This window comes from Ptychodera flava, chromosome 19 (genome assembly GCF_041260155.1).
Source record: "Ptychodera flava strain L36383 chromosome 19, AS_Pfla_20210202, whole genome shotgun sequence".
Lineage (NCBI taxonomy): Eukaryota > Metazoa > Hemichordata > Enteropneusta > Ptychoderidae > Ptychodera > Ptychodera flava.
In genome coordinates this window covers 19581731-19604559 of record NC_091946.1, presented here as the reverse complement: position 1 = coordinate 19604559, position 22829 = coordinate 19581731, and the positions used below count along the sequence as shown (strand labels likewise).

Sequence of the window (22829 nt, the reverse complement as noted above, 5' to 3'; positions counted from 1 at the left end):
ATCACAAATACTCAAGGTAATATCATAAATCACTTTTGTACCATCACCACAACTTTGTACAAAAACTGTCTTGTTGTATTCATTATAATTTTCTTACTTGAGAATGCCGGTTTCACTTAAAGCTTGCTCATTGCTGGAGAAGGCAGACGCGACAACATTAACCAATCAGATGTGTCTTTTATTGCTCAGCGTGGGGTGTCAGTGGGATGGAATTGTGTATTTTTCGATTCTAGTTCCGTCTTGTAAAGGCCGTGGCGCCCACTATTGAAATACAATAAAGGTTTAGTACATGTTTACGTTCAAAACAACATTCAGGAAAATTGTTCCTGTTCACGGAATATTGGCTCGAAGCTTTTTCAAACGCGTTGTTCATGCCGTACTGGCAAATGATACAGTTTTGAAATCGCTTCACTCGTAAAACCTTGATCACTGAATAGTCCATGCATGAAATTTTCATGTAATTTATGGAGACTGTTAAACACGTGTCAATTTTGAACTCGTCACTTATGTAATTTCATAAATCGATGAAATTTTTAATGATTTTCGATGTTTGTGTAGCAGAAATCAAGCAAGGACGTCGCAGACTCTCCAGAGATATTAAGTGGAGTTCCTGGAGCTTCATATCGTACAATATCCGGTGTCTTTGCGGAGACAGCAATCTGACAACTTTTTCAAGCTTTCGAAGTTTCTTAGAATACTATTGGATTGCACATTTTATAGTATCGATTACTTTGCAGAAAACGATTGGGTTCACTTACAGTATTTCTGTTTTGTACGATGGCACCTTGACCTTTGACTGGTTGGGGAACGTGTCTGGAGCAATAGGCTGTGCCTCTTTTAGTTGAAATCTATGCCAAAATATGTGCCAAGCTCAGTAGAACTACGTTATGATTGGACTTTATGGACATAATGTCAACATTGGAGGGAAAGGTCAAGTGTCCGGAATATGTGTGTAACACATGCTTCATATAATTTCGTCTTTTGCTTTTCCTGACAATCCAGGTCAGCTATGAAGATCGTTCACCAAGAAAAGCAACATGATTGATTGTATCCTTTTGATATTCACATTCAGAATATACTACATGTTTGCTGGTCGTATTTACTGTTAGCTGGAATTATTTGAATTGACGGAGGATCTGGCACTCTTTGGTATCAGCAACCGTATTGCCTCTGACTTTATGACACGTGATTCAACACTGTCTGATATGAATAAGCACATCGCCTGATGTGGAACTGGAGCTCACTACTGAGACATCATCGAAGCCCATTCTCACCACTCAAAGATGGTAACACCCAGAAGTCAACCCCTTGCACGGTTTGTTCTTCCGTTGCAACTGAATTTGCTGGCGGTCAACTGTACTAATACTACGATTTAAGGGGTTTAGCGGGTCATGTGGTCACATGTGTTCGGTGTTGATGTCTCTACAGCGCTGATCGCAAATGACGTCATTTTCTCTCTCATTAATATCCATAGATAAATATTTGTCCGCACTTTCCGCATAAACGACGAAAATAAAACCTACTAGTATTAAAATGGTTACTTAAAGTCGCACTAATCCATATGAATTTATGGCTTAGACTACAAGCTGCATCAACAGCCGCGCGTGCAACAACAAAATTTGTCCAAATTTTAGGCAGCGTAGTCCGATGTCGTGCGCGTGCAGCTCTATCTAGTAATTAACCTGAAATCGAGTTCAACGCTATTGTAGACAAGAGTAAAGTCAGGGAATAATATATATCGTTTCTCTCTGGTATCCCTCTTGTTATGCAAAATAAGATTGCAGTGAATATAAACTATTAGAACCAGCTCCGAATAGTTCCCGTATATAACGTTCGCTTCCCCTGACATTAGTAAGAATGAAACGATCACAGCAATATCATAAATCTTTTTTTGTACCATCACCGTAACTTTGTATTTCATTATGATTTTTCTTACTTGAGAATGCCGTTTCGCTTAAAACTTGCTGTTTGTGGCGAAAACAGACGCCACAACATCAACCAATCAGATATGTCCTTTTTGCTCAGCGTGGGGTGGTAATTTATGTCGGATAGAGTCGTGTATTTTTCGATTCTAGTTCCGTCTTGTACAGACCATGACGCTCACTATTGAAATCCAATAAAAGTTTCGTACATGTGTACGCTCAAAACAACATTCAGGAAGCTTTTTCCAACGCATTGTCCATGCTGTACCGGCAAATAATACATTTTTGGAATCTCTTTACACGTAAAACTTTCGATCACTAAACAGTTCATGCACGGCATTTAATTTATAGATACCGTTGAACAAATGTAAATTTTGAACTAATGTAAATTTTGAACTCTCCACTTATGTAATGTCATATACCGATGAATATTTAACTACTTTTCGCCCGATGAATTTCGATATTTCGAAGACTGGTATTCTTTATAAGTGAAGAGATATTGTTTCACCCTGTATAATTGTACTTTTGTACAACTGTTTTATCCACCCCATATTTCCTATGCAATAGAAACTTGGGGGAATACTTATTCATCTTTTTGGACACCAATATTACTTATGCAAAAAAGGATTGTACGTATACTGGCCGGATCAGACCGTCTGGCACATACCTCACCACTGTTTAGAAAATTGCATATTTTGAATGTCTATAAACAACGTGACTTGCAACTCTCTTTGTTTGTACATGATGCTTTAAATGGCAAGTTACCATCTGGAACTTCACAGTTTTTCTCTTCATTGCAGCATTCTTATCGTACCAGATCGAAAGAAAAGGGTAACCTTCTTATTCCAAAATACAATACAAATGCGGGGATTCCGAAGCATTCTTTAAGATATGCTGGAGTAAAGCTCTGGAACAATCTTCCTGAAAATATACGTGTTTTAAGTTCTAGAATTTCATTTAAAAAGCAAATGAAGTATTTTTTAGAGAATGATTGAATTGAGTTCTTATTGATTGGTAATAATAAGTGCCCAACTACTATAATGTAATTTTTCTCCAACTAGAGAAGGGGGTGGGACTTGACTAGTGTTTTTACACTATTTTCCAGCCTCCTATTCGCTTTGTCATTATATTTTCTGTTGTATTTTGTATTTTGTTTTCTAACAATTTAGTGTAAAGTGAATAAAGTAAGAATGAATGAATGAATATTTACTTTGCAGAAATCAAGAGTATATCTTTTCAGAACCTTTTATACCTGAATATAAGTGGTAATTCAATAAAAAATTGACCGACTAGCGGGAAATACAGTACTCGTTAAATTAAAGAGCAAAGTTAAAACAAATATAGTAAAATACTAACCGACCAGCGGAAATAAAACAATTGCAAAGCAGAGACTAAAATGCGCAGCGACGTAAAAAACCGGGAATGGATGAGCGAAAACAGACTGAGACCGTAGTGACGTGGATACTGAAGCACGAGACGAATAAAGCACACACAATCATGAAAGGTTAAAAGCGAAAGGTAACGGAAAGATAAAAAGCGAGACGCAGTGGCAATGAACTATAAAAATGAAGTGGTAATTGTCAGCCAACCTTTCAGGATGCATGCTCACGAAAAAAACGTATGAGATAACAAGTACGTTAAATAATGGTAGTCGATAGACAGTAGATTTAGACAGTAGATTTGATTAAAGTACAAAAAAACCTTCAAAATAAACATTATGAACATGTTGTCTGTGCAGGAAATTTGAGGCAAATTACAATCAGACGACCTGGCAGGTGACTTTGGAATCTTTCATGCTGAGCAAAACAGTGTCTGCCCTGATTATTATGTGATTCACGTACTTGATACATCAAACAGAATTCCGCAATTATTTCAAGCTACCCATTGACCCTGTCTCTTTGAAATTAGACCTTCCGTACTAACAATCGACCTGCACAAGGCAGGTGGTAATTTCCAACTCTGAAGTTGTTATAGCGGCCACCGCGCAAGCTGATATGCGACATTTCTTTCGTTTTACTGTTATTTTTAATACTTTGCAGGCTTTCAAATAGACTGAAAGATCCGTCGCTCGGGGGCGCTCTCTACACTCCCCCTCTAAGCGACGAATCTGGGTATCAATTTATTGTGCTGCCATTTAAACTATGATTATATACAACGCGAAACGCCTGTAACGCCAAAGCCTTTCTCACGTATTCCTAGACAGGCGTACATAACCATAAGATAACATGTCCTCGACGAGTTTAAGGGTATGTTCTTTCTGTGTCTTGGAAAAGATACGGTATTGATTCACAAGTTGAAATGGTTTACGGTACTGGCGTGTGACAGATATTGTTGTTACTATACATGTGCGCCATGCGCAATAAAGTAAATGAAACAAAACCGAAATAGCGTCCGATACAAAAATACCTCAGGCATAATCCAACTGCATGAATTCTGCTCATGGAAACCACTTGCAAAAAAGTTTCCTATTTTACGCAGTGTAAAAATATAGTGTATAGTCCGTTTTATTTTGCAGGTTATGCACACATAACGAAGAACATCCCACAGTACAACCAAACATAAATAAGCGTTCTATCTTAGAAAGGAAAAAAGGAAATCCAAAGGAAACATTGCGAGTAGTTTGTCGACATTAATGTCAATCAGATATGTGTACTGGTTAGTCAGACGATTAGAACCTTTGCCGGGTCAATTCATCTGAAACAAACAAACACAGAAACAATTATGATTATGATTATTAACAACAACAACAACAACAACAACAACAATAATAATAATAATAATAATAATAATAATAATAATAATAATAATAATAAAATAACACTTTTGATGTTCGAAAACTTAAGACCATGAAATGTTTTCGTACTCCAAAAGCTTTAAAATGAGCCCCCTTAAGAGGTAGATCAGAAAAGAATTGTAAAAGTTTGACAGCCCGAATATGTGTCCCCGGGGTGCATCTTTCTGTTTCTTTCAGTATGATTTGAATTAGAGCAACCAATAAACTCAGCATAAAATACAGCAAGATATTCCCTTTCGCTTTCTTCAAATGGAGCAACGACGCTCACATTTGTCCCTAGGGAATTTGCAAACGCCATCATACATTTGTAAAGATCACATCACAGTCAACACCTACAGACTTTGAAGATTTACCAGAAGTTTTACCTGAAGACTTTACTTTTTATTGTCATCCAAAAATGTTAAAATTTTAAGCAAATATGCATGAATATCAACAAATGCATGACACAGCGCAAAAATTGACTAACAGCAAAACAACGTCTCACTTCATAGCTTGACAGCAAAAATGTGAGAATAAGGAAATTATAATATTGAGATTGCGTCCTTACACTTATAAAAATAAAATTCGAATGAAACCCTAATCATTATAACAAGACAAGTAAATTAGCTGGACAATCAGAATCTCCTTAAATATTGTCTAATTTTTGGTCTCAGGGGTATGGATGTTTTCCAGAGTATAGAACAGTAGGAATAGTGTATTCAAGATTATTCAACAATGCTGTTTGTAGCTTTCAATCATCTTCGTTAACCTGTTCAGCATTAATTCTTTGTAATTTATATTCTTTACAAGATATGATGTTCATTTGATTATTTGTCACATTCTTTCAGATACTCAATTGCTCATCCATCCCCAAATCATGTATATAATTTGGTCGATCTCTTGTTATCCTGTGATCATATTGATAAACACAAATGACGGAATAAGGTCTACTTGCCTGATATATAAGGTTTTGGAGAGTGTAACCCTTATTTTACACAGATATACCCCATTTTGTTTTGGCAGTTCACATCATTCCCCAGACCATTGCTTTGTCTTGGTATTTCTACACAGTACTCATTGCGGTAATGGTTGTTAGGTTCCCCTGGTTTCCAGTTGTAGTAAACTACCTGGGATACAGTTGATAGATATCAATATGTGTTAATATACATAGCAACAGTTATAACAGATAAAATGCGAAATATAATATGAGGGTATTTTTATCACCAGATATTTAAATGGTCTAGCCCACGATGATTTTTTGTAACTACTAAAGCTGACATTGATCTAACTCCCGTCAACAGGGTTTGTTGCATTTAAAGTTGTAAAGTTACAATATTTATTTCAACTCTAGTTTGGTTGCCTACTTGAAATATATCACAGGTCATACGCAATATCGGGTCATATTGATAAGCAAAAGGATATCGATTTGGATATAATAGTATATTGCCATTGGAGCAAATATGAATGGAAAGATATTAGAGAAAATGTAACAAATTGCCTGCTGACGGCCATTTAGGAGAGCTGCTAAAACCTATCACGCATATGATATCTGACTTGATTTTAATAATCACTTGTTTTTGATATATGCACTCACACACACATACACACACTCACACACACTCACATTCGCACACAAACAGATACACTTCGCTATGCTGTGGGCTTCCTTTCTGAAAAGCGAAGAAGATGAAATACGTTTAGAGGGGCAAAATGTACAGTAGGTTTTGCAGCCTTCAAAATTGCAAAGAGACCTTGTCAGAAACAGGTTTTTCGGTCTAACGAATGTATAAAAATGATGTACATATTTGACGAGATGTTCTTTGTCGGTTTGGTGAAATCTTAAGCAGACGGATGAGTGAGTTTGACAAGTTGAACTTGTCAAATTTGGTAAGCCATTTAAAACGTATATCAAAACGATAGTTAAATAAAGTTTACTTTTATAATACAACACTAAAATGGAAGGACAGATGTTCAAAGGCTGGGGAAGGAAGATTATGTCTCGATGAAGAAAAAAATGAACTTCCTGTTAAAAGTTGTAAACACAGATTACCTTTTCACCGCTGTCCTATTGCCACACGCCTTTCTTCGGCCTATCATTTAAACCAATCCATATGTTTGACCCCTTTCGAACTGCAATATCTGGAATAGAATTCAAACAGAAGAGATTTGAGGCTAAGTGCTTGTAATCTAAATGACACTTTACATACAAAATTAGAATTGATTTAGATTTTAATGTCATAGGATATAAATAGTTAATGATATGGAACGATGGCAAAATTGACCTGGAGGAGAAAATCTGCCTATTTGCCGCCAATTCTGTTTTATGTTCACAAAAGTATGGCGTTTTTTATACGTTGCGGTCAGACGGAAACGTTCGTATCTGGCAAGTGTGGTTCAATGTAATTCTATGATTAGACTTCGGAACTTTCAGCGAAACATATAGGTAATCATTTGTGCAAAGCGTTCTCACTCAAAATAATTACATCAGCAACAATGAAGATAGTATGCTTCGAAAGTGAAACACTTAAACTGTTGCTCAAACGTCCCTCAATGTAACTTTCAATCATTCTCTTACAAACTCAATAATAAAAAGCAGGGGTCATCGTGCAAATTTTGGTACCAGAGAAACAAATACCTGACATTTACCGATATTTGAAATTAAAAGTGGCCGTCACCCTTGTGTTAATAAAATTTTCTTATTCGTATTTTGCGAGCTGTGAGGGGGAAAATTCTTCACAACTCAAAGAGCTTTAAAATGAGCTTTCACAAATCGTACATCAGGAGCCGATTGTAAAAATTTGAGAGTCGAATATCTGTCTCGAGGTGCATCCCACCTTAATATTCATTAATTACGCATCGTATGCAGTGATCATGCTCACACTTTTCTGGTAACACCTGGAGTTCTTGATTATCATTAGGAAACATATCCTCCTTTACCTCGAATAAATGCATCTTCCATAGCATCACTGATGATTGAGAGACTCCCGCCGTGTGCAAGACATTTGGCTCTAGCTTCTTCCCATGTGTAATGTGGCTTTTGTAGAAGAAGTAAAACGTCTCCTTACAACTGGAGTTTCCGTGGTTGAAGCAAAGCCATTCGGAACCTGTTAGTGCAATAGAGATAAAAACATGTTTCGTTCTTCAAAACACAAAGTCTGTTAGTAAGAATAAATTAAAAACAGGGAGTACATGCAATCTTAAATGTCCTTTGTCGCTAAATAAACTAGGGAAAAGTTGTAAAAATGAAAATCTTAGTGTTACATTTATTTTCATATTGATATCACAGAAGATCAAGATGTCGGTAAAGGATATTTGGGAAGCACAAGAACAGAAATTGGAACCAGCAAATACCATCGTATGAACTTGAGATTTTACTATAACTGTACCATATATTATGAATATCAACAGTTTTCTCCACACAACAATCACGTTTACTCTTACAGAGCAAGTGTATGAATCGTGATATGTTAACATATTTTGCTTGAGAGCGAGCACAGAGAGAATTACCACTGACAGGACTTGTTAGAGGTTCTGAAATACTACTAACTTTGCACGATGGTTAACTTTGCCGTAAGGAGAGTTTTGTAAATTGTATTGGTCAGTTTTTACATTGTCGATGCTTGTCTTTCAATTGCATTTTGAAGTAAATGTAAGCTATAGCAATTTGGAACACTTGATTGTCTTATACAATACACGATCGCTTGACTAATCCGAATACCGTTTAAGTTGTCCAGTGGTTTGACGTTCACGTCTGTATTAGAGTGATTGCTCATTAGGGCTCCAGAGCGGGCGTACAATGTACCAGTGTTTTTCTCTTATTTACTGCAAAGGAATGAGTGCAACGCTACTGTAAATAAACAGGTAGTTTTCAACCAAATCTGAAAAAATCCCAAAGCTCAATTAACCGATTTAAAATATCTCAAACTGCACGACTTACCGTCGACAGCATCCGGTGTATTAAACTTTGCTTCTTCTCCACCAAGTGCACCGACTCCGTCTACGTCCAGGGTTTCGTCGAAGACTTGTTCTCCATCGTCGTAGTAATCGTCTCCAGCTCGCGTGGATTCAGCTCCGCCGACAAGGCTGACAGGTAGACAGAAGAAAGTTAAAAGAATAACGAACATGCTTTTCTTTTCCCGTTGTCGTACCATCGTATATTTGAATCCCATTGATGTATAATGCTTTAAGATTAGGCTTATATACATTTAAGACAGCCAGTAATCTACACCAGAAGTTAATTAGAATTAATGACACGTTATTAATTTTGCTAAATTATTTTCCTTCGCTGTTATTTGTTTTTAATTTCTGAATCAGGAATTTTCATTAAATGCTAGAAATTACTGAAAAAGTAATCAGCATGACATTCATATCTATCTGTCTCTTAACTATTTATTAGTAGACGCATCAGCTAAGCCGAATGTGTGAAATATTAAATATTATTCGAATGTGTTTTGCTAATTTTTTATCGAATCATTGGTAGACTTGCTTTGCCCATGACAAGCTTCGAAACTGCATTCACGTCACTCTGTTGGTCCATTAAAATGTATGACCTCGCCTAAAATGTTTTTGCCATCTCGTTCTTGACCAAGTGTCGTTAGGAAACCAATAGGAAAGTGCGATAGGTTTACTTCATTTTCAAAAAGTGATCGTGTACTATGGTTGACACGTTCGGTGATGGATACGCAACAATTGTATTCCCTTCATAATTAACTATTTTAATGCCATGCGTATATCCATACTTTCTTGAGTGATGTGAAATGGCGTCCTTCACGGTTTGGTTTTTTCCAGATCTCCACAAAAACGGGAAGTTACAGGGCCGAGGGCGCACAATAGGGGGATTACTGATGACGCAGCCATTTGCATACACTGGGTGGGAGATTTTGATTTCTCATAGCATCGCTTTGACAGTGTGATAAAATTTGAATAATGATGGTGGGCACTTTTGTGACATATGCAAAGAAGGGTCTAATGGTCGAACAGGGTACATATTTGAAACATATGCGTTCTCCGACCGATAAAAGGGAACATTTCATTCTGATAATTTTTGACTCAAGTTTATTCACTATATATTCACAGACATATGCAAGATTTAATGACTATTAACGCCTGAAACATGGCAAAAATAATGAGATTCTCGGACTAAACACGGCGCGTCCGATCAGTGAGTGGCTTTTTTACATTTGCATAGATTTACGATTATCCGGCTTTTATAGGGGAATTTCCTGTTTATTAACCCATCTTGTGCCAAAACGTTTCCCAGGCATAATCATGTCAACGTGTAAATGAAGGGCATGTTAATCAGTGAATTTTCCATCAGTTACCTACATTCTTGCAATTTCTTGGCGTGCAATTGTTATCTTTCTCTGTAAAGTGTATCTGATATGGCTCTAAGTCAACACGAAAGGTTAGTAAATACCGACCTATCTGCTTACATCTGTACATATATACATCTATACTACCTACCTACCTACCTACCTACCTACCTACCTACAGACAGACAGACAGACAGACAGACAGACAGACATACAAAAACAGACACACAGACAGACGTACGAAGATTACTTTAAAGGTACATGCTGAGGACTAAATTAGTCAAATGACTCGTTACGAATTCGGCAATCGGAGTGTTTTTTACGGTCGAAAGATTTCATCAAAATTACTGTTTGTTCACAAGGCATGATCACATGCCTAGAGAAACCCATCACGGCAAGATTCCGTAAATTGATTTAATTGAATTTATAAATTTTATTAATCTTTATCAGATTTTTCTCATCATTATCATACGTGCTCAAAATACGGAACCAGAATGGAAAAATCCGAAACTCCACTGAAGACGAACAATGTTCACCAGACACAATACACAGTACAAACCATCTTGGTTCAAATCAGGAATTGACTGGAAAGTTCAGTGAGACTGAAGAAATTATCTTAAGTTATTAATTAAATTATCTTTTACCTTTCACTTGATATCTTCTTATTTCTTTAACCGAGGTATATTTTAATAGCAACGTATAAGCCTTGCAAACACAATTCAATGTGTACAATATACAATTTTACCTCATATAAGTTAACTCTAGTCTGATTTAAATTCAGTTGTTTACGATAACTTTGAACATTACGTATACACATGCATTCCTTACGAAGTTAATAATACTTCTTTATTCCTTGGAGAGCACCGAGTCCTGCTATTCGTACAAGTGTACTGCGGACACTTTTAACTAAAAAGACATTGACTCTGCACTTTTTCTGTTAATTTGAGTGTTCAAAAGGGAATATTTCGGACTAAAATATTTAAATTCTACATTTTGAACAAAAAGGGAAGTCAAAAGTATTTGAAAGTACTTCAAAAGTTACGGCTAATAGAGCCATAATAAGACACTTGTCCATCACAGATTTCACACGATACGGTACTAATGACTCTTTAGACGCAAAGAAAATGCGCTGTGAGTTTGAATTAGTGATAGCCTTGTCGACAGATAGATAGATAGATAGATAGATAGATAGATAGATAGATAGATAGATAGATAGATGGATAGATAGATAGATAGATAGATAGATAGATAGATAGATACAGAGAGAGAGAGAGAGAGAGAGAGAGAGAGAGAGAGAGAGAGAGAGAGAGAGAGAGAGAGAGAGAGAGAGAGAGATGGTCTTCCTTTAAACCAGAGTACACTTTTGATATATAATACCTTCGCTTCCTTCTTGTTGCAGCTAAAACGAATTTTCACTGGTCTTTAAATTCGTCCCAAATAAGCCTGATAATTAAATACAATTTTTCATGGAGTTTTCTGGTGTCTGTGCCAAATTTTATGTTTGATTTTTGTATATTTTACGAATGTCACTCCATGGTTGTCCCTGAGAAACTGTTTGTACAAACATGACTTTAATTTACTGATTGAATTTTAAAACGCGACGCTGATGACGATTTCTCCGTGCCGAGAGGAAGATGACACACGTTGTATACATGGTGTAATTAATACACGTCAATTATCTAATTTACAGAATATGTGGCTGATAGTGTCTGTTTACATAGCTCTGTGTATGACAGTACCATCTAACTAAACGGACTCCAGCAGACTCTGCAGATGAAATAAAAGAACAGCATCTTCCCATAGAATGCATATACCTGCACTTCTGTACCAATCTATCCGAGAAGCAACTCGCCCAGATTCGTTCACGACAATGCAGCGACTGACGGTCATCGCTCTACTGGGCCTAGCCCTGGCTGTTCCTTTTGGTAGGACGGTTGAAAGTTTATCGGGTGAGAAAGCTGAGGATCACGAATGGGTCGGCGCTGACAACTTCGGCATAGAGGCAAGTGTTGAAGATTTGGATGGAGAAGTTGATACCGAGCCCGGTTCTGATCAAGATATCGAAGAGGACGAAACACAAAGTAGTAAGAGGCTTTTACTGTCATTATTCTTCAGTATACATCATTGGCTAAACGCAAAAATTATAGTATTTTGAACTCCTTGGTATCCAATACTTGAGTTTCTGTCTCTGTATTAAGTTATGCCATTAGCTGAACTGGAAATATGAAAAACGTGGAAATTTCCTCGAAAACGATGTGCGTCCTAGTCGAGAAATAATCATTAGAAACTTGCCGTAATTGAAATAGTTTTTCATTCTTTACAATAATCAACACGCCTACATATATCAATGAAGATACAATTACAGTGGAATTTGATTGAGTGTCCGGTTTGCCTTGCAGAGCTCGACGAGTCTACATGTTGCTTATCATTAGAAAAGTAAACATTTGCAACAAAGTGAGTCTTCGTCTTTGGTTGGTTTTAGATTACAGCGCGCGGCAAACGTTTCCCATACACTGTCTCGTCGCGATCACTGCAGTCGTTTCAGCATGTCACTCACAACAAGCATAACACTGCACTACATGCACATCACCAGTTTTCTTTTAGGTGTTTACTTTTAAATTGGAACTTTATGAAGAAACAAGTAAATTCTTTTTAAAAAAAAAACTTTTCTTCTCCTCTCGATGTCAGCAATCACGACAACAGTTCATTCAGCATGCAGTCTGTAGCATTGCCAGTGCAGTCTACTCAATCAACAAGTTTGACACGATAAAACACTGAATATTGTCAACCAGAAAATGTTAAACACTCCTGCATGAAACTTTAATCCCGCTTTCTCTTTTGTCTCAGCTAAATGAAACTTTCTCAATTGACACTTCTCTGAGCTACAAAAAGACTTGAAGATAAATGTTGATTTTGCACATGCAAGTGCAATTCAATCAACACGGTACATTTTGTGCCATTGAATAACACACCCAGTGTTTCTGGAATAATTCACTGTATTTTGGCACTTAATTTTTCGGACGGCATCATGCACGGCAACGGGTTCGCATCATAGGGTCCTCGAGCTCCGATGATGATGATTAAACATTTAAAAATGAAGAAAAATAAAAATGTGTTTGGACATAGTAAAGTTGTTGGTGTTGTTGTTATTGTGTTGTTGTTGTAGTTGATAGTATTTGCAGAAAAGGACGAATTATGCGCTGCAAAATTCAATACAGCCTCACTGTACACATGGAGGTAACACATGGAGGTAAGCTACCTCCATGCTATACACATGCGCTGCAAAATTCAATACAGCGATATTGATGATGATGATGATTAAATATTTAAAAATGGAGAAAAATAAAAATATATTGGACTCTGTAAATTTGTTGTTGTTGTTTTTATTATTATTGTTGTTGTTGTTGATAGTATTTGCAGAAAAGAACAAAGTATGCGCTGCGAAATTCAATACAGCTTTACTATACTATGCGCTGCAAAATTCAATACAGCCTAACTATACATATCCCCACATGTGCGTTGCAGCCTAACTATACTATGCGTTGCAAATTCAATACAGCCTAACTATACATGTGCGTTGTAGCCTAACTATACATGTGCGTTGCAAATTCAATACAGCCTAACATTACCCAAGGGTTGTCACTTCATTGCCACACACTTTTTTTCAATCGCCAAAAATGCACCTAGCAAGCATCGAGAGTGGTGAAATTCGACGTAGGGTCAAAGCACATTAGTCCTTCTCAATCATACTCAAACATTTTTACCTCTTACCGATGAAAAGTCGACAAATCGGCAGGTTTTTCAATGCATCTTGCCGTCTCTTATATTCCAGATTTAAAAGGCCCGGCGGTTGTGTAAGTCACGTGGGCGCATTTCAATTCGAACCAATAGCAGAGCCTGTACTGAACGAATGGGCCCAACGTGACAGTGGAAGACCTTTCAAAAACTAGAATTGTTAAACTTACCAGAATTTAGTGTGCCGACGCACGCAGACAGCATCACTCATAGCGAGAGAAAGTTTTTTTCCAAAGACGTGAGAAACTTACGTTACTTCCGGGTTTTCCTGGGGAGTTTGAATTTCGTACCTGTTTCAGTAGCCTCTGTCGGTGTATAGCGGCAAGCGAAATTATCTTTATTAATCGCTAAATCACCAATTTTCAGGCCCCATTTGTAGCATGAAATATGTTAAGTAAGAGTTAGCTGTGATATCGCAGCGGTACTTGTGGTGTGCATCGAACGCGCTCGGGTCATTGAAGTCATCGCCATAGTCCCGCTGCTAGCCAAACCATAGGCTTCATTGGTAGTTTACGACGAGACCGACCAGTGTCGTAGATTTAGCTTGCAAAATAATGAACTATATTAGCCTTTGAATAAATAAACTTGTATCATCTTTATCATTGACTATCTGAGACTCATTCTGTACGCCTGCTAACTTCCTTGAAGATAAGAACACGTATTTTCGACCATTTTCCCGTGAGCCGTCGACGGTTTCTACGATGTTTGCTCGATCGCGCGTACAACGCACTGAAACGTTGGAGGTCAAAAGTTCAAATTCAAGCAGGAACCATCGACGACTCACCGAAAAACGGTCGAAAATACATGTTGTCACAGTCGGGTGTGTTCAATACACACCACAAGTACCGCTGCGATATCACAGCTAGGTAAGAGTATAATATTGGATGTAGAATGGTATTTTCCTTAAATATCGGCAGAAAATGTCGAAACAGTTTGCTGAAATACAGTTCCACACTTTGATTGTGGGGCGAGCCTGGCAAGTGTTTTTATAGATGTTTACGTCACGTTGGGCCCATTCATTCAGTACAGGCTCTGCTATTGGTTCGAATTGAAATGCGCCCACGTGACTTACACAACCGCCGGGCCTTTTAAATCTGGAATATAAGAGACGGCAAGATGCATTGAAAAACCTGCCGATTTGTGGACTTTTCATCGGTAAGAGGTAAAAATGTCTGAGTATGATTGAGAAGGACTAATGTGCTTTGACCCTACGTCGAATTTCACCACTCTCGATGCTTGCTAGGTGCATTTTTGACGATTGAAAAAAAGTGTGTGGCAATGAAGTGACACCCCTTGGGTAATGTTAGGCTGTATTGAATTTGCAACGCACATGTATAGTTAGGCTACAACGCACATGTATAGTTAGGCTGTAATGAATTTGCAACACATAGTATAGTTAGGCTGCAACGCACATGTATATTTAGGCTGTATTGAATTTTGCAGCGCATGTGTATAGTATACTATGAAGGCTGTATTGATTTTTGCAGTGCATGTGTAGTTTCGCTGTATTGAATTTGCAACCCACACTTTGTTCTTTTCATCAAATACTATCAACAACAACAATAATAACAACAACAACTTAACTGACTTCGATTATATTTTTATTTTCTTCATTTTTAATGTTTAATCATCATCATCGTCACCATCTGATCATCATCATCGGAGCCTGAATTCCCTATGGTTCGCATGGAGGGGACGGTGATATCTCTCTGCCTTCAAAATATTCTTTACCTTGCTGAAGAAATACAATGTCCTACTATAATAAAACGCCCAGAGTCAGTCCGGTTGATGTTGAGGACTTTCCTCGAGATATAGATCCGACACTCGAAAAATATGCCAGTGAGTTTTGTCTGAGTTGTATTTCCCAAATCAAAGTACACAAATAGCTGAAAGAAAACTTTGATGATGTGCTATATAGCTATAGTGCGGTGTCAAGCTTGTTGTGCATGAGTGGCATGCTGAAACGACTCTCATGATTGTAGACTAGACAGTGTATGGGAAACGTTCGCCGAGCGCCGTAAAATCCAACATCAAAGACTCAATTTGTTGCAAATGTTTATTTTTCTAATGATAAGCAACATGTAGACTTGTCGAGCTCTGCAAGGCAAAACGGACACTCGATCAAATTCCACTGTACTTTCAGCTAACAGATACCTGGCATTTTCGGCAAAGCAACTGGTGCAACGCGATTGTGCAATCATAAAAAAAACAAACAAATTCAAATTTTTCTTTAATTTCCCTCGGGTAAACATTAAACCATTCTCATTCACAATTAGGAACGAAATAGGTAGGGCTCATGTTGCAAAGCTATGAATCAAAGAAACGAATTACCTGGAATTTTCGAAGTTTGATGTTCAAAATGGCTGTTTAAGGTGAACTATCTATCATCTGCCATCAGGTTCAGATCATGGTTACAAATTTATCAACGGAGAGAAGTCAACGAAATTTTTCAGACAAGTTGTCAAATCAACATGGTATATATCTAAAAGAATTAATGCTATATTCTCGAATCTATAGTCCTTAAAAAAAATAACCTTAAAGAGGAAAATTACAAGAAACAATATATTGTAATTTTGGCGACCTATTTCAGCCAGCCGAACTTGTCTATAAAGACAAGCAATATTTACAACTGTCTATTTTGTCATGTATTATCGATGTTTTGAAGTACGTTTGCATTTAATTCGTAAATTTGCCGTACAATTTGTAATATGTGGCCAAATTTGGTCAAAAAATTATCAAGTTCCTCGCCTTTTGAATTACTTGTAACTTGAGAACGTAAAACTCTACAAGAAACGGAAGCCAAAGATTGCTAGCTCCGTCAATGGGAAATCCATATTGTTGATACTTGCATATCCGGGCCTTTGACATGTACGAGAAAAATAGGACAAGAACGAGACCTGATTGGCTATATATTAGTTTCTGGTCTCGTTTGCATATAGCTAGCTTTCACCATCTTCTTTTGTGAAAATCGAAAATTTAATATTTTCGTTATGCACAAAAAAGATAAATGAAAATATTTGCTTGCTCCATGCGCTTGAAAACAAGTCATCACAAACAGCGGACTACAGTGTTACAAGAATTTAAGAATCTACTAATCTGAATTCACAAATCTGTCCCGAAGGCATATTGTACCTGAAAGCCCAAATAGCTGCTAATTTTATGCATTTTTTATTTTCATGATTTTATTTTCAAACCAAAGTTGATTCGTGTAAATGTGCTAACAGAAGGACGTGTATTGAAGTATCACTGCTTGCTGATTTGGACCATGCCTACACGTTTTAACAGGCTTAATAATAAATGGGTGTCGCACCCATAAAATGGCGCCCCACGGGAAAATACAAAAAGGGTATTTCCAACACATACACATACACATCGTAATCATACCAGAAACAAGCATGATGCCATTTACTTGAATGCACAACACACGATGGCCAACATTTTGTTGTTTTAATCTTTATTTTCTCTGTCATACGATTAGTTTTTGAAAATGGCGGGAAATCTAAAATGACGTTAAAACATTTGAATTTACATGCCACTTTTGACACTCATGACAGCGTTATAATTTTTTTCGGTCTCTAATGGGTCTTATTCAAAGAAAACTCTGGAAAACAAAGGATATTTTGAGATCGGTTAATCAAATATTCGCAGCTATTCGGGCTTTAATGAACGTTATACCTCAGATGGAGAAGCTTTGTCAAGGTTATATCCATCAAAGATGTTGTTTCACATTTATGACACTGACACGTTTCCTGTCACTCTGTGTCCTTTATTTAACGTATAAGTAACAGCTGTTAAGGCAGCCAAATACTTAAAATTCCGTCACTCTGTGTCCTTTATTTAACGTATAAGTAACAGCTGTTAAGGCAGCCAAATACTTAAAATTCCCTGTCGAGTTTAAAAACAGTTGTATTAAACATTCCCTTGAAGTATCGAAATCAACAGTGGTGCGCTGACAAAAATACTTAAGATTTTTACCAATATCGTTGTTTTTTTATACAGATTTAATATTCATATGCGATCCAGGCACAGGAGGGAGTTGTTACTTTTATTACAAACGCCGCCATTATAAATGGAATGAAGCCAGACAACAGTGCCGACATTTCCATGCCACGCTTGCAACAATTGACGACATCCATGAAGATAAATTTTTGAGAGGTTGTAGTCGCTAATTTAAATCCTCTTTGCCCTATTGGCTGTCCGTCTGTCAGTATCTGTCTGTAAGCCTGTGTGCCTGCTTGTTTGTTTGTTTGTGCGTGCACATGCGTTTATGTGTGTGTATCTCTCTGTGTCTGTATGTCTGTATATGTGTCTGTGTGTCTGTGTGTCTGTGTGTCTGTAAATGTGTCTGTGTGTCTTTCTGTGTGTCTGTGTGTCCGTCTGTCGAGGATGTTTTGCATGTGACTTTTACATGTCCTCATCTCTCCTTACATCCGCCTCTGTCTCTGACCTCACGCAAAATAAAGTTCTATGTAAACTATATCGAGCATCTCACTTAAGGTTGCGTAAAATGAACTTTGTCAGTTGTTTTTTCAGTGCATTTTATACACATTATATCTACCTTTCTTTGTTATCCAAATACTTGATCTCTATTAAAAATGTTTAGAGAGCAAACGCTTATTTGATAAAATTTTCATCTCGACACAGACATAATCGATCGTGAAGGCGGACAGGTATGGATTGGACTAAATGACAAACGTATTGAAGGAATTTGGGAATGGGATGGAGGCGCTACGGTGAGTTGTACACCAGATCATAAACTATTTACTAATTAATGATACAATTTTTGAGCATTTACAAAATGCTCAATCTTCCCCGTATAGAACTGTACGGTAGTATATAGTTGAGCGGTATAATTATCCCAGTTTATAAAAAAACAAAAACAAACAAATTAAAGAAAGTAACAGTTTTGCTTATCAGAGCTTATAGTGCATCACAGCAAGAATTCGTATTATGTACATCGAAAATCATCAAATACAATGTCAAAATTTCTGTACTTGACAATCTTAATGTAATTTACTATATGAAAGAACACAACACTTTAAAACCTTTATCTTTCCTGATAGAGTCGGTATAGGAACTGGGATAACAATGAACCGAATGGTGGTACAAAGGAGAACTGTGTGGAAATGCGAGATCATCGTGATGGCAAATGGAATGATGAATCCTGCGAGAAGGATCGAGGATACATCTGTGAACAAAAGAGGTAATTGTTTAACAGGCTGGCATAGAGGGCGCTCAGTATATCATTTTAAAATCATGGTAGCAATATGACGCGAAGGACTGGTACAATAATCTTTCTAGATCATAAAATGTACAGTAGCCGATAACTTCATTTTTGTGAATGAAAGTTTTTCCACATTAATCTCACTCATTTCTTTCCAAATCTACCGAACAGAAAGAACAGAACAGAACCAAGCAAATCTGAAGGCATCCTTGCTTAATCGGACGACTTAAAATAGCTCTTTTTGACCTTTTTTGATATCAAAAATATAATGATGTCGACGCATAACTTTAAAAGTGTAAAAAATTGCCGCCGCTGAATGCAAAACGATGATTTTGATTGTGACCATTGAACAAAATGAACTACTCCCATTCCAGCTTAATTTTTGGATGACAGATAAGCATCGCCATAACAAGCCGTAGCTATATAAATGGCGCCGCCAATCAATATCTCATTTTGATGGGCTTATGATTGACGGGTCAAACTTTACGTAACATGTTTATTTCGCCATTTATGGTAGGAGACTTACACTGGACTCGATTTCAAGCTACCGGACCTAGAATATTTCACTAAATGTTTAATCTTGTCCGGCCACAAGCAGAAGAGAGGTTGTGTACAGCTGACCATAACTTCAGCATGTTTCATTGTTTAAAACAGTGAAGACCTTTTCTTGTCAAACAAAACTAAAGGAAAAAAAGCTAAAATTTTTTACCTTGATCCTCTTATTGTTGTATAAGTCATGGAACGCGTAAAAACATCACGAAGTTTTCTTTTCTTTCTATTTTATAAATTGAGACTATGTCAAGAACAATTTAATATTTTTTCACTTCCAGATCAACCGATGAATACTCAGAATCGTAGGCGAATGATGGCGATGGTACTTGAGAACGCTAACAGGACAGAGCAGCCGCAATGAATAAAAGAAAGACTATTCATAATACTGTCATTCATCTTTCAGTGAATAAATATATTTAAAATGTATCGCAATATTTTTTGTGTTGCTGTGTTAATTTCACATGTTTTTACATTTATCGATTGAGTTTGAGCCATACTTGAATGAGAGAAATTTTGAACGAAAGTGAAATTTTAATACACGCTACATTTTCTGATGTGGACACGGTGCAGTCACATGGCAATATTTGTAGGTAACTGATAGTAACGTTACTAGACCTTCCCCTGTCGCCTACACTAATCACTCATCCAATTGGTATCTCTAGTATCATCTGAAGTGAAACTTGATTTGATTTATGGAATATGACTTGATTTGATTCATAGACTAGTTCGAGTCAACAGTAAGTACAACACTTGAGTTCCAAAATCCAAAGTTTTCATCGCTTTCCAAGACGAAGGTTCCGCGATTTTGACGACATTTGCATATGATACTTTTCCTTGAAGTCTTGACCGAAGGCTAAGTTCGTATATTCTCGATAGAAGCGCATTAATTGCCACGACCACTAAACCTTTGATAGTTATACTTCTATTCGTGCAATCCAAACAATAAGGAAAAATATTAGAAGACTTACTTTAACTCTACAGGACCCAACCTGTTATACGCAAATTATATCCTTACAGCAGCAAAGGTATTGCCGGCTTGCATGCATTTTTTGTTAACTCTGTCTTCTGATGAGTCATCTGCTGAGCTTGATTTTTAACATAACCTGGCTTATTAGATATCTATAGAAAGGTAATTTCCGAGTCTTTAAAATGACATATTGTAATATGCAATATCTTGTTTAGGTTTCATGAAATAGGACCAAAGCTTACCCCTTACCCTAAGGTGTACACAGCATATTACAGCGAATCTGAAACTCTACCATTATTTACAATTTATTAACTTTTTATACAAGTGGCAATGCTTGTATGCAATCTATGAAATCTGTGTTTTTGTTACAAAAGTACGTCACACGTTATCTTATTTAATCCTAAGAGACAATCAAAGACAGTCGGGAAAATTACAACGTGAGAAACATAGTAGTTATATAAGTTTAGAGACGTATTTAAAGTTGTAGAGAATTTACACTAGAGACATTACAGATCAGAATTGAAGACCAAGCGTGTTTCGCTTGCCATCTTAAATAAAGATATAAAGTTGTGCTACGATCTATATTCTGGTGTGTCAGCTTCAGTTACTGAAAGCATTACGATCCAGACTGGTACCTCAACTCGTAATTCCCCTGACTACGAGCGCGACAGTCCTGTTTATTGAATCTCAGGACAATATTTCGCGTCGCAGTCTTTCTCACATGTGATCAGCATGTTGTTTCTCCGTCCAAGCTCTGTGTACAGTACTCTTCTTAAATGATTTAGACAAGCTGCAGGGTGTTTTGAACATAAAACAAAGTTGACATCATAATTACATGCTGACATCCATAAATATATCATACCAGTATATTGGTGGTGCAAATACAGCGATCTGATTGGTCAGGACGCGAAATTATATTGGCGATATACCACGGCTGGCATACGCGCGAGCTCTCAGCTTGAGCAAAAATTTGTTTTTGACATTCCACGCCAGAATTTTAATATACTTTTATGATATAATAGCAATAAATCACACCCAGTGAGGTTAAACCACACGATTTTGACCAGTTCACTTCATATATGCACTCGCTATCGCTCGTACATATATGTCACGGACTGGTCAAAATTTCCTGGTATACCATCAATGGGTGTGCTTTATTGCTTAAATATTGGATCTCTGAAGGAACTACTCGTCCAACACATTTTCTCGATAAAGCTTGCCGATGACAGTCATGGATAGAATTGGCAAACCATAAGTCATTCACGGTCAATTTTAATATTACAACAAAGGATGACCATAATAAGTTGCCTAGCTTATACTGGATACCAAAGCTCCACAAAACACCTTACAAAGCTAGGTTTATCACAGGATCTTCAAAAATGTTCAACAACAGAGTTATCGAAGATACTGACTTCTGTTCTTTGTACTGTTAAACGGGGACTTCAAGCATACTGTGATGTTGTCTTTTCTCGGAGTGGTATAAATCAAATGTGGATATTAAAAAAATCGAAGAAGGAACTCTTGGAATATTTGAAATCAAGATCTGTTCCAAAAATAGCATCTATTAAAACTTTCGATTTTTCCACATTGTATACCACAATACCACATGATAAATTGAAAGAACGCTTGAAAAACGTCATCAACCAAGCATTTTTCTAGAAAAACGGTTCACGCCGTTACAAATATGTAGTATTAGCGTATAATTCTACATATTTTGTTAAAAATGTTACTAACACTAAAGTGTTTTATACCGAGAAAGACATTATCAGTATGCTTGATTTTCTCATTGACAACATAATTGTAGAATTTGGAGGACACATTTTTCAACAGTGTATTGGAATTTCTATGGGCACTAACTATGCTCCCTTGCTTGCCGACTTATTTCTGTTCTCATACGAGGCAGAATTTATCCAGAACCTAATCAAACAGAAAAAGGTCTCTGTAGCTAGAACTTTCAATCTAACATATTGATACATAGACGATGTTATTTCAATGAATAACTCTGAATTCAGTAAATATATCTCGCTATAATTTATCCTCCAGAATTGGAAATTAAGGAAACTACAGAAATGACCTCTTCTGCTTCATATCTGGACATTTTTCTTGAATTTGACTCTGATGGTCACCTTTCTACTAGGCTATATGACAAGAGAGATGATTTCAACTTTAGTATAATCAATTTTCCACACCTCATAAGTAATATTTAAATCTCACCAGCTTATAATTATGGGGTATACATTTCCCAGCTTATTCGATGTGCTAGAGCATGCAGTTCATATGGTGA

The 22829-nt window shown here is 36.9% G+C and overlaps 1 protein-coding gene across 1 annotated transcript; it reads left to right on the top strand.

The window, feature by feature from the left end:
* Positions 1–11727: 11727 nt before the first annotated feature.
* Positions 11728–19935, top strand: LOC139118263 (lithostathine-like). The gene is made up of 5 exons (XM_070681536.1): positions 11728–12091; positions 17802–17957; positions 18447–18535; positions 18866–19005; positions 19857–19935. The coding sequence occupies exons 1-5, from the start codon at positions 11812–11814 to the stop codon at positions 19882–19884; spliced, it is 693 nt and encodes a 230-aa protein (XP_070537637.1). The 5' UTR covers positions 11728–11811; the 3' UTR covers positions 19885–19935.
* Positions 19936–22829: the final 2894 nt, after the last annotated feature.

Excerpts from the sequence above, each read along its gene's own strand:
- LOC139118263 (XM_070681536.1), top strand. The coding sequence starts at position 11,812 with ATGCATATACCTGCACTTCTGTACCAATCTATCCGAGAAGCAACTCGC. Across the intron at positions 12,092-17,801 it reads AGAGGACGAAACACAAAGTA|ATTTAATATTCATATGCGAT; the intron begins GTAAGAGGCTTT and ends TTTTTTATACAG. Across the intron at positions 17,958-18,446 it reads TGAAGATAAATTTTTGAGAG|ACATAATCGATCGTGAAGGC; the intron begins GTTGTAGTCGCT and ends ATCTCGACACAG.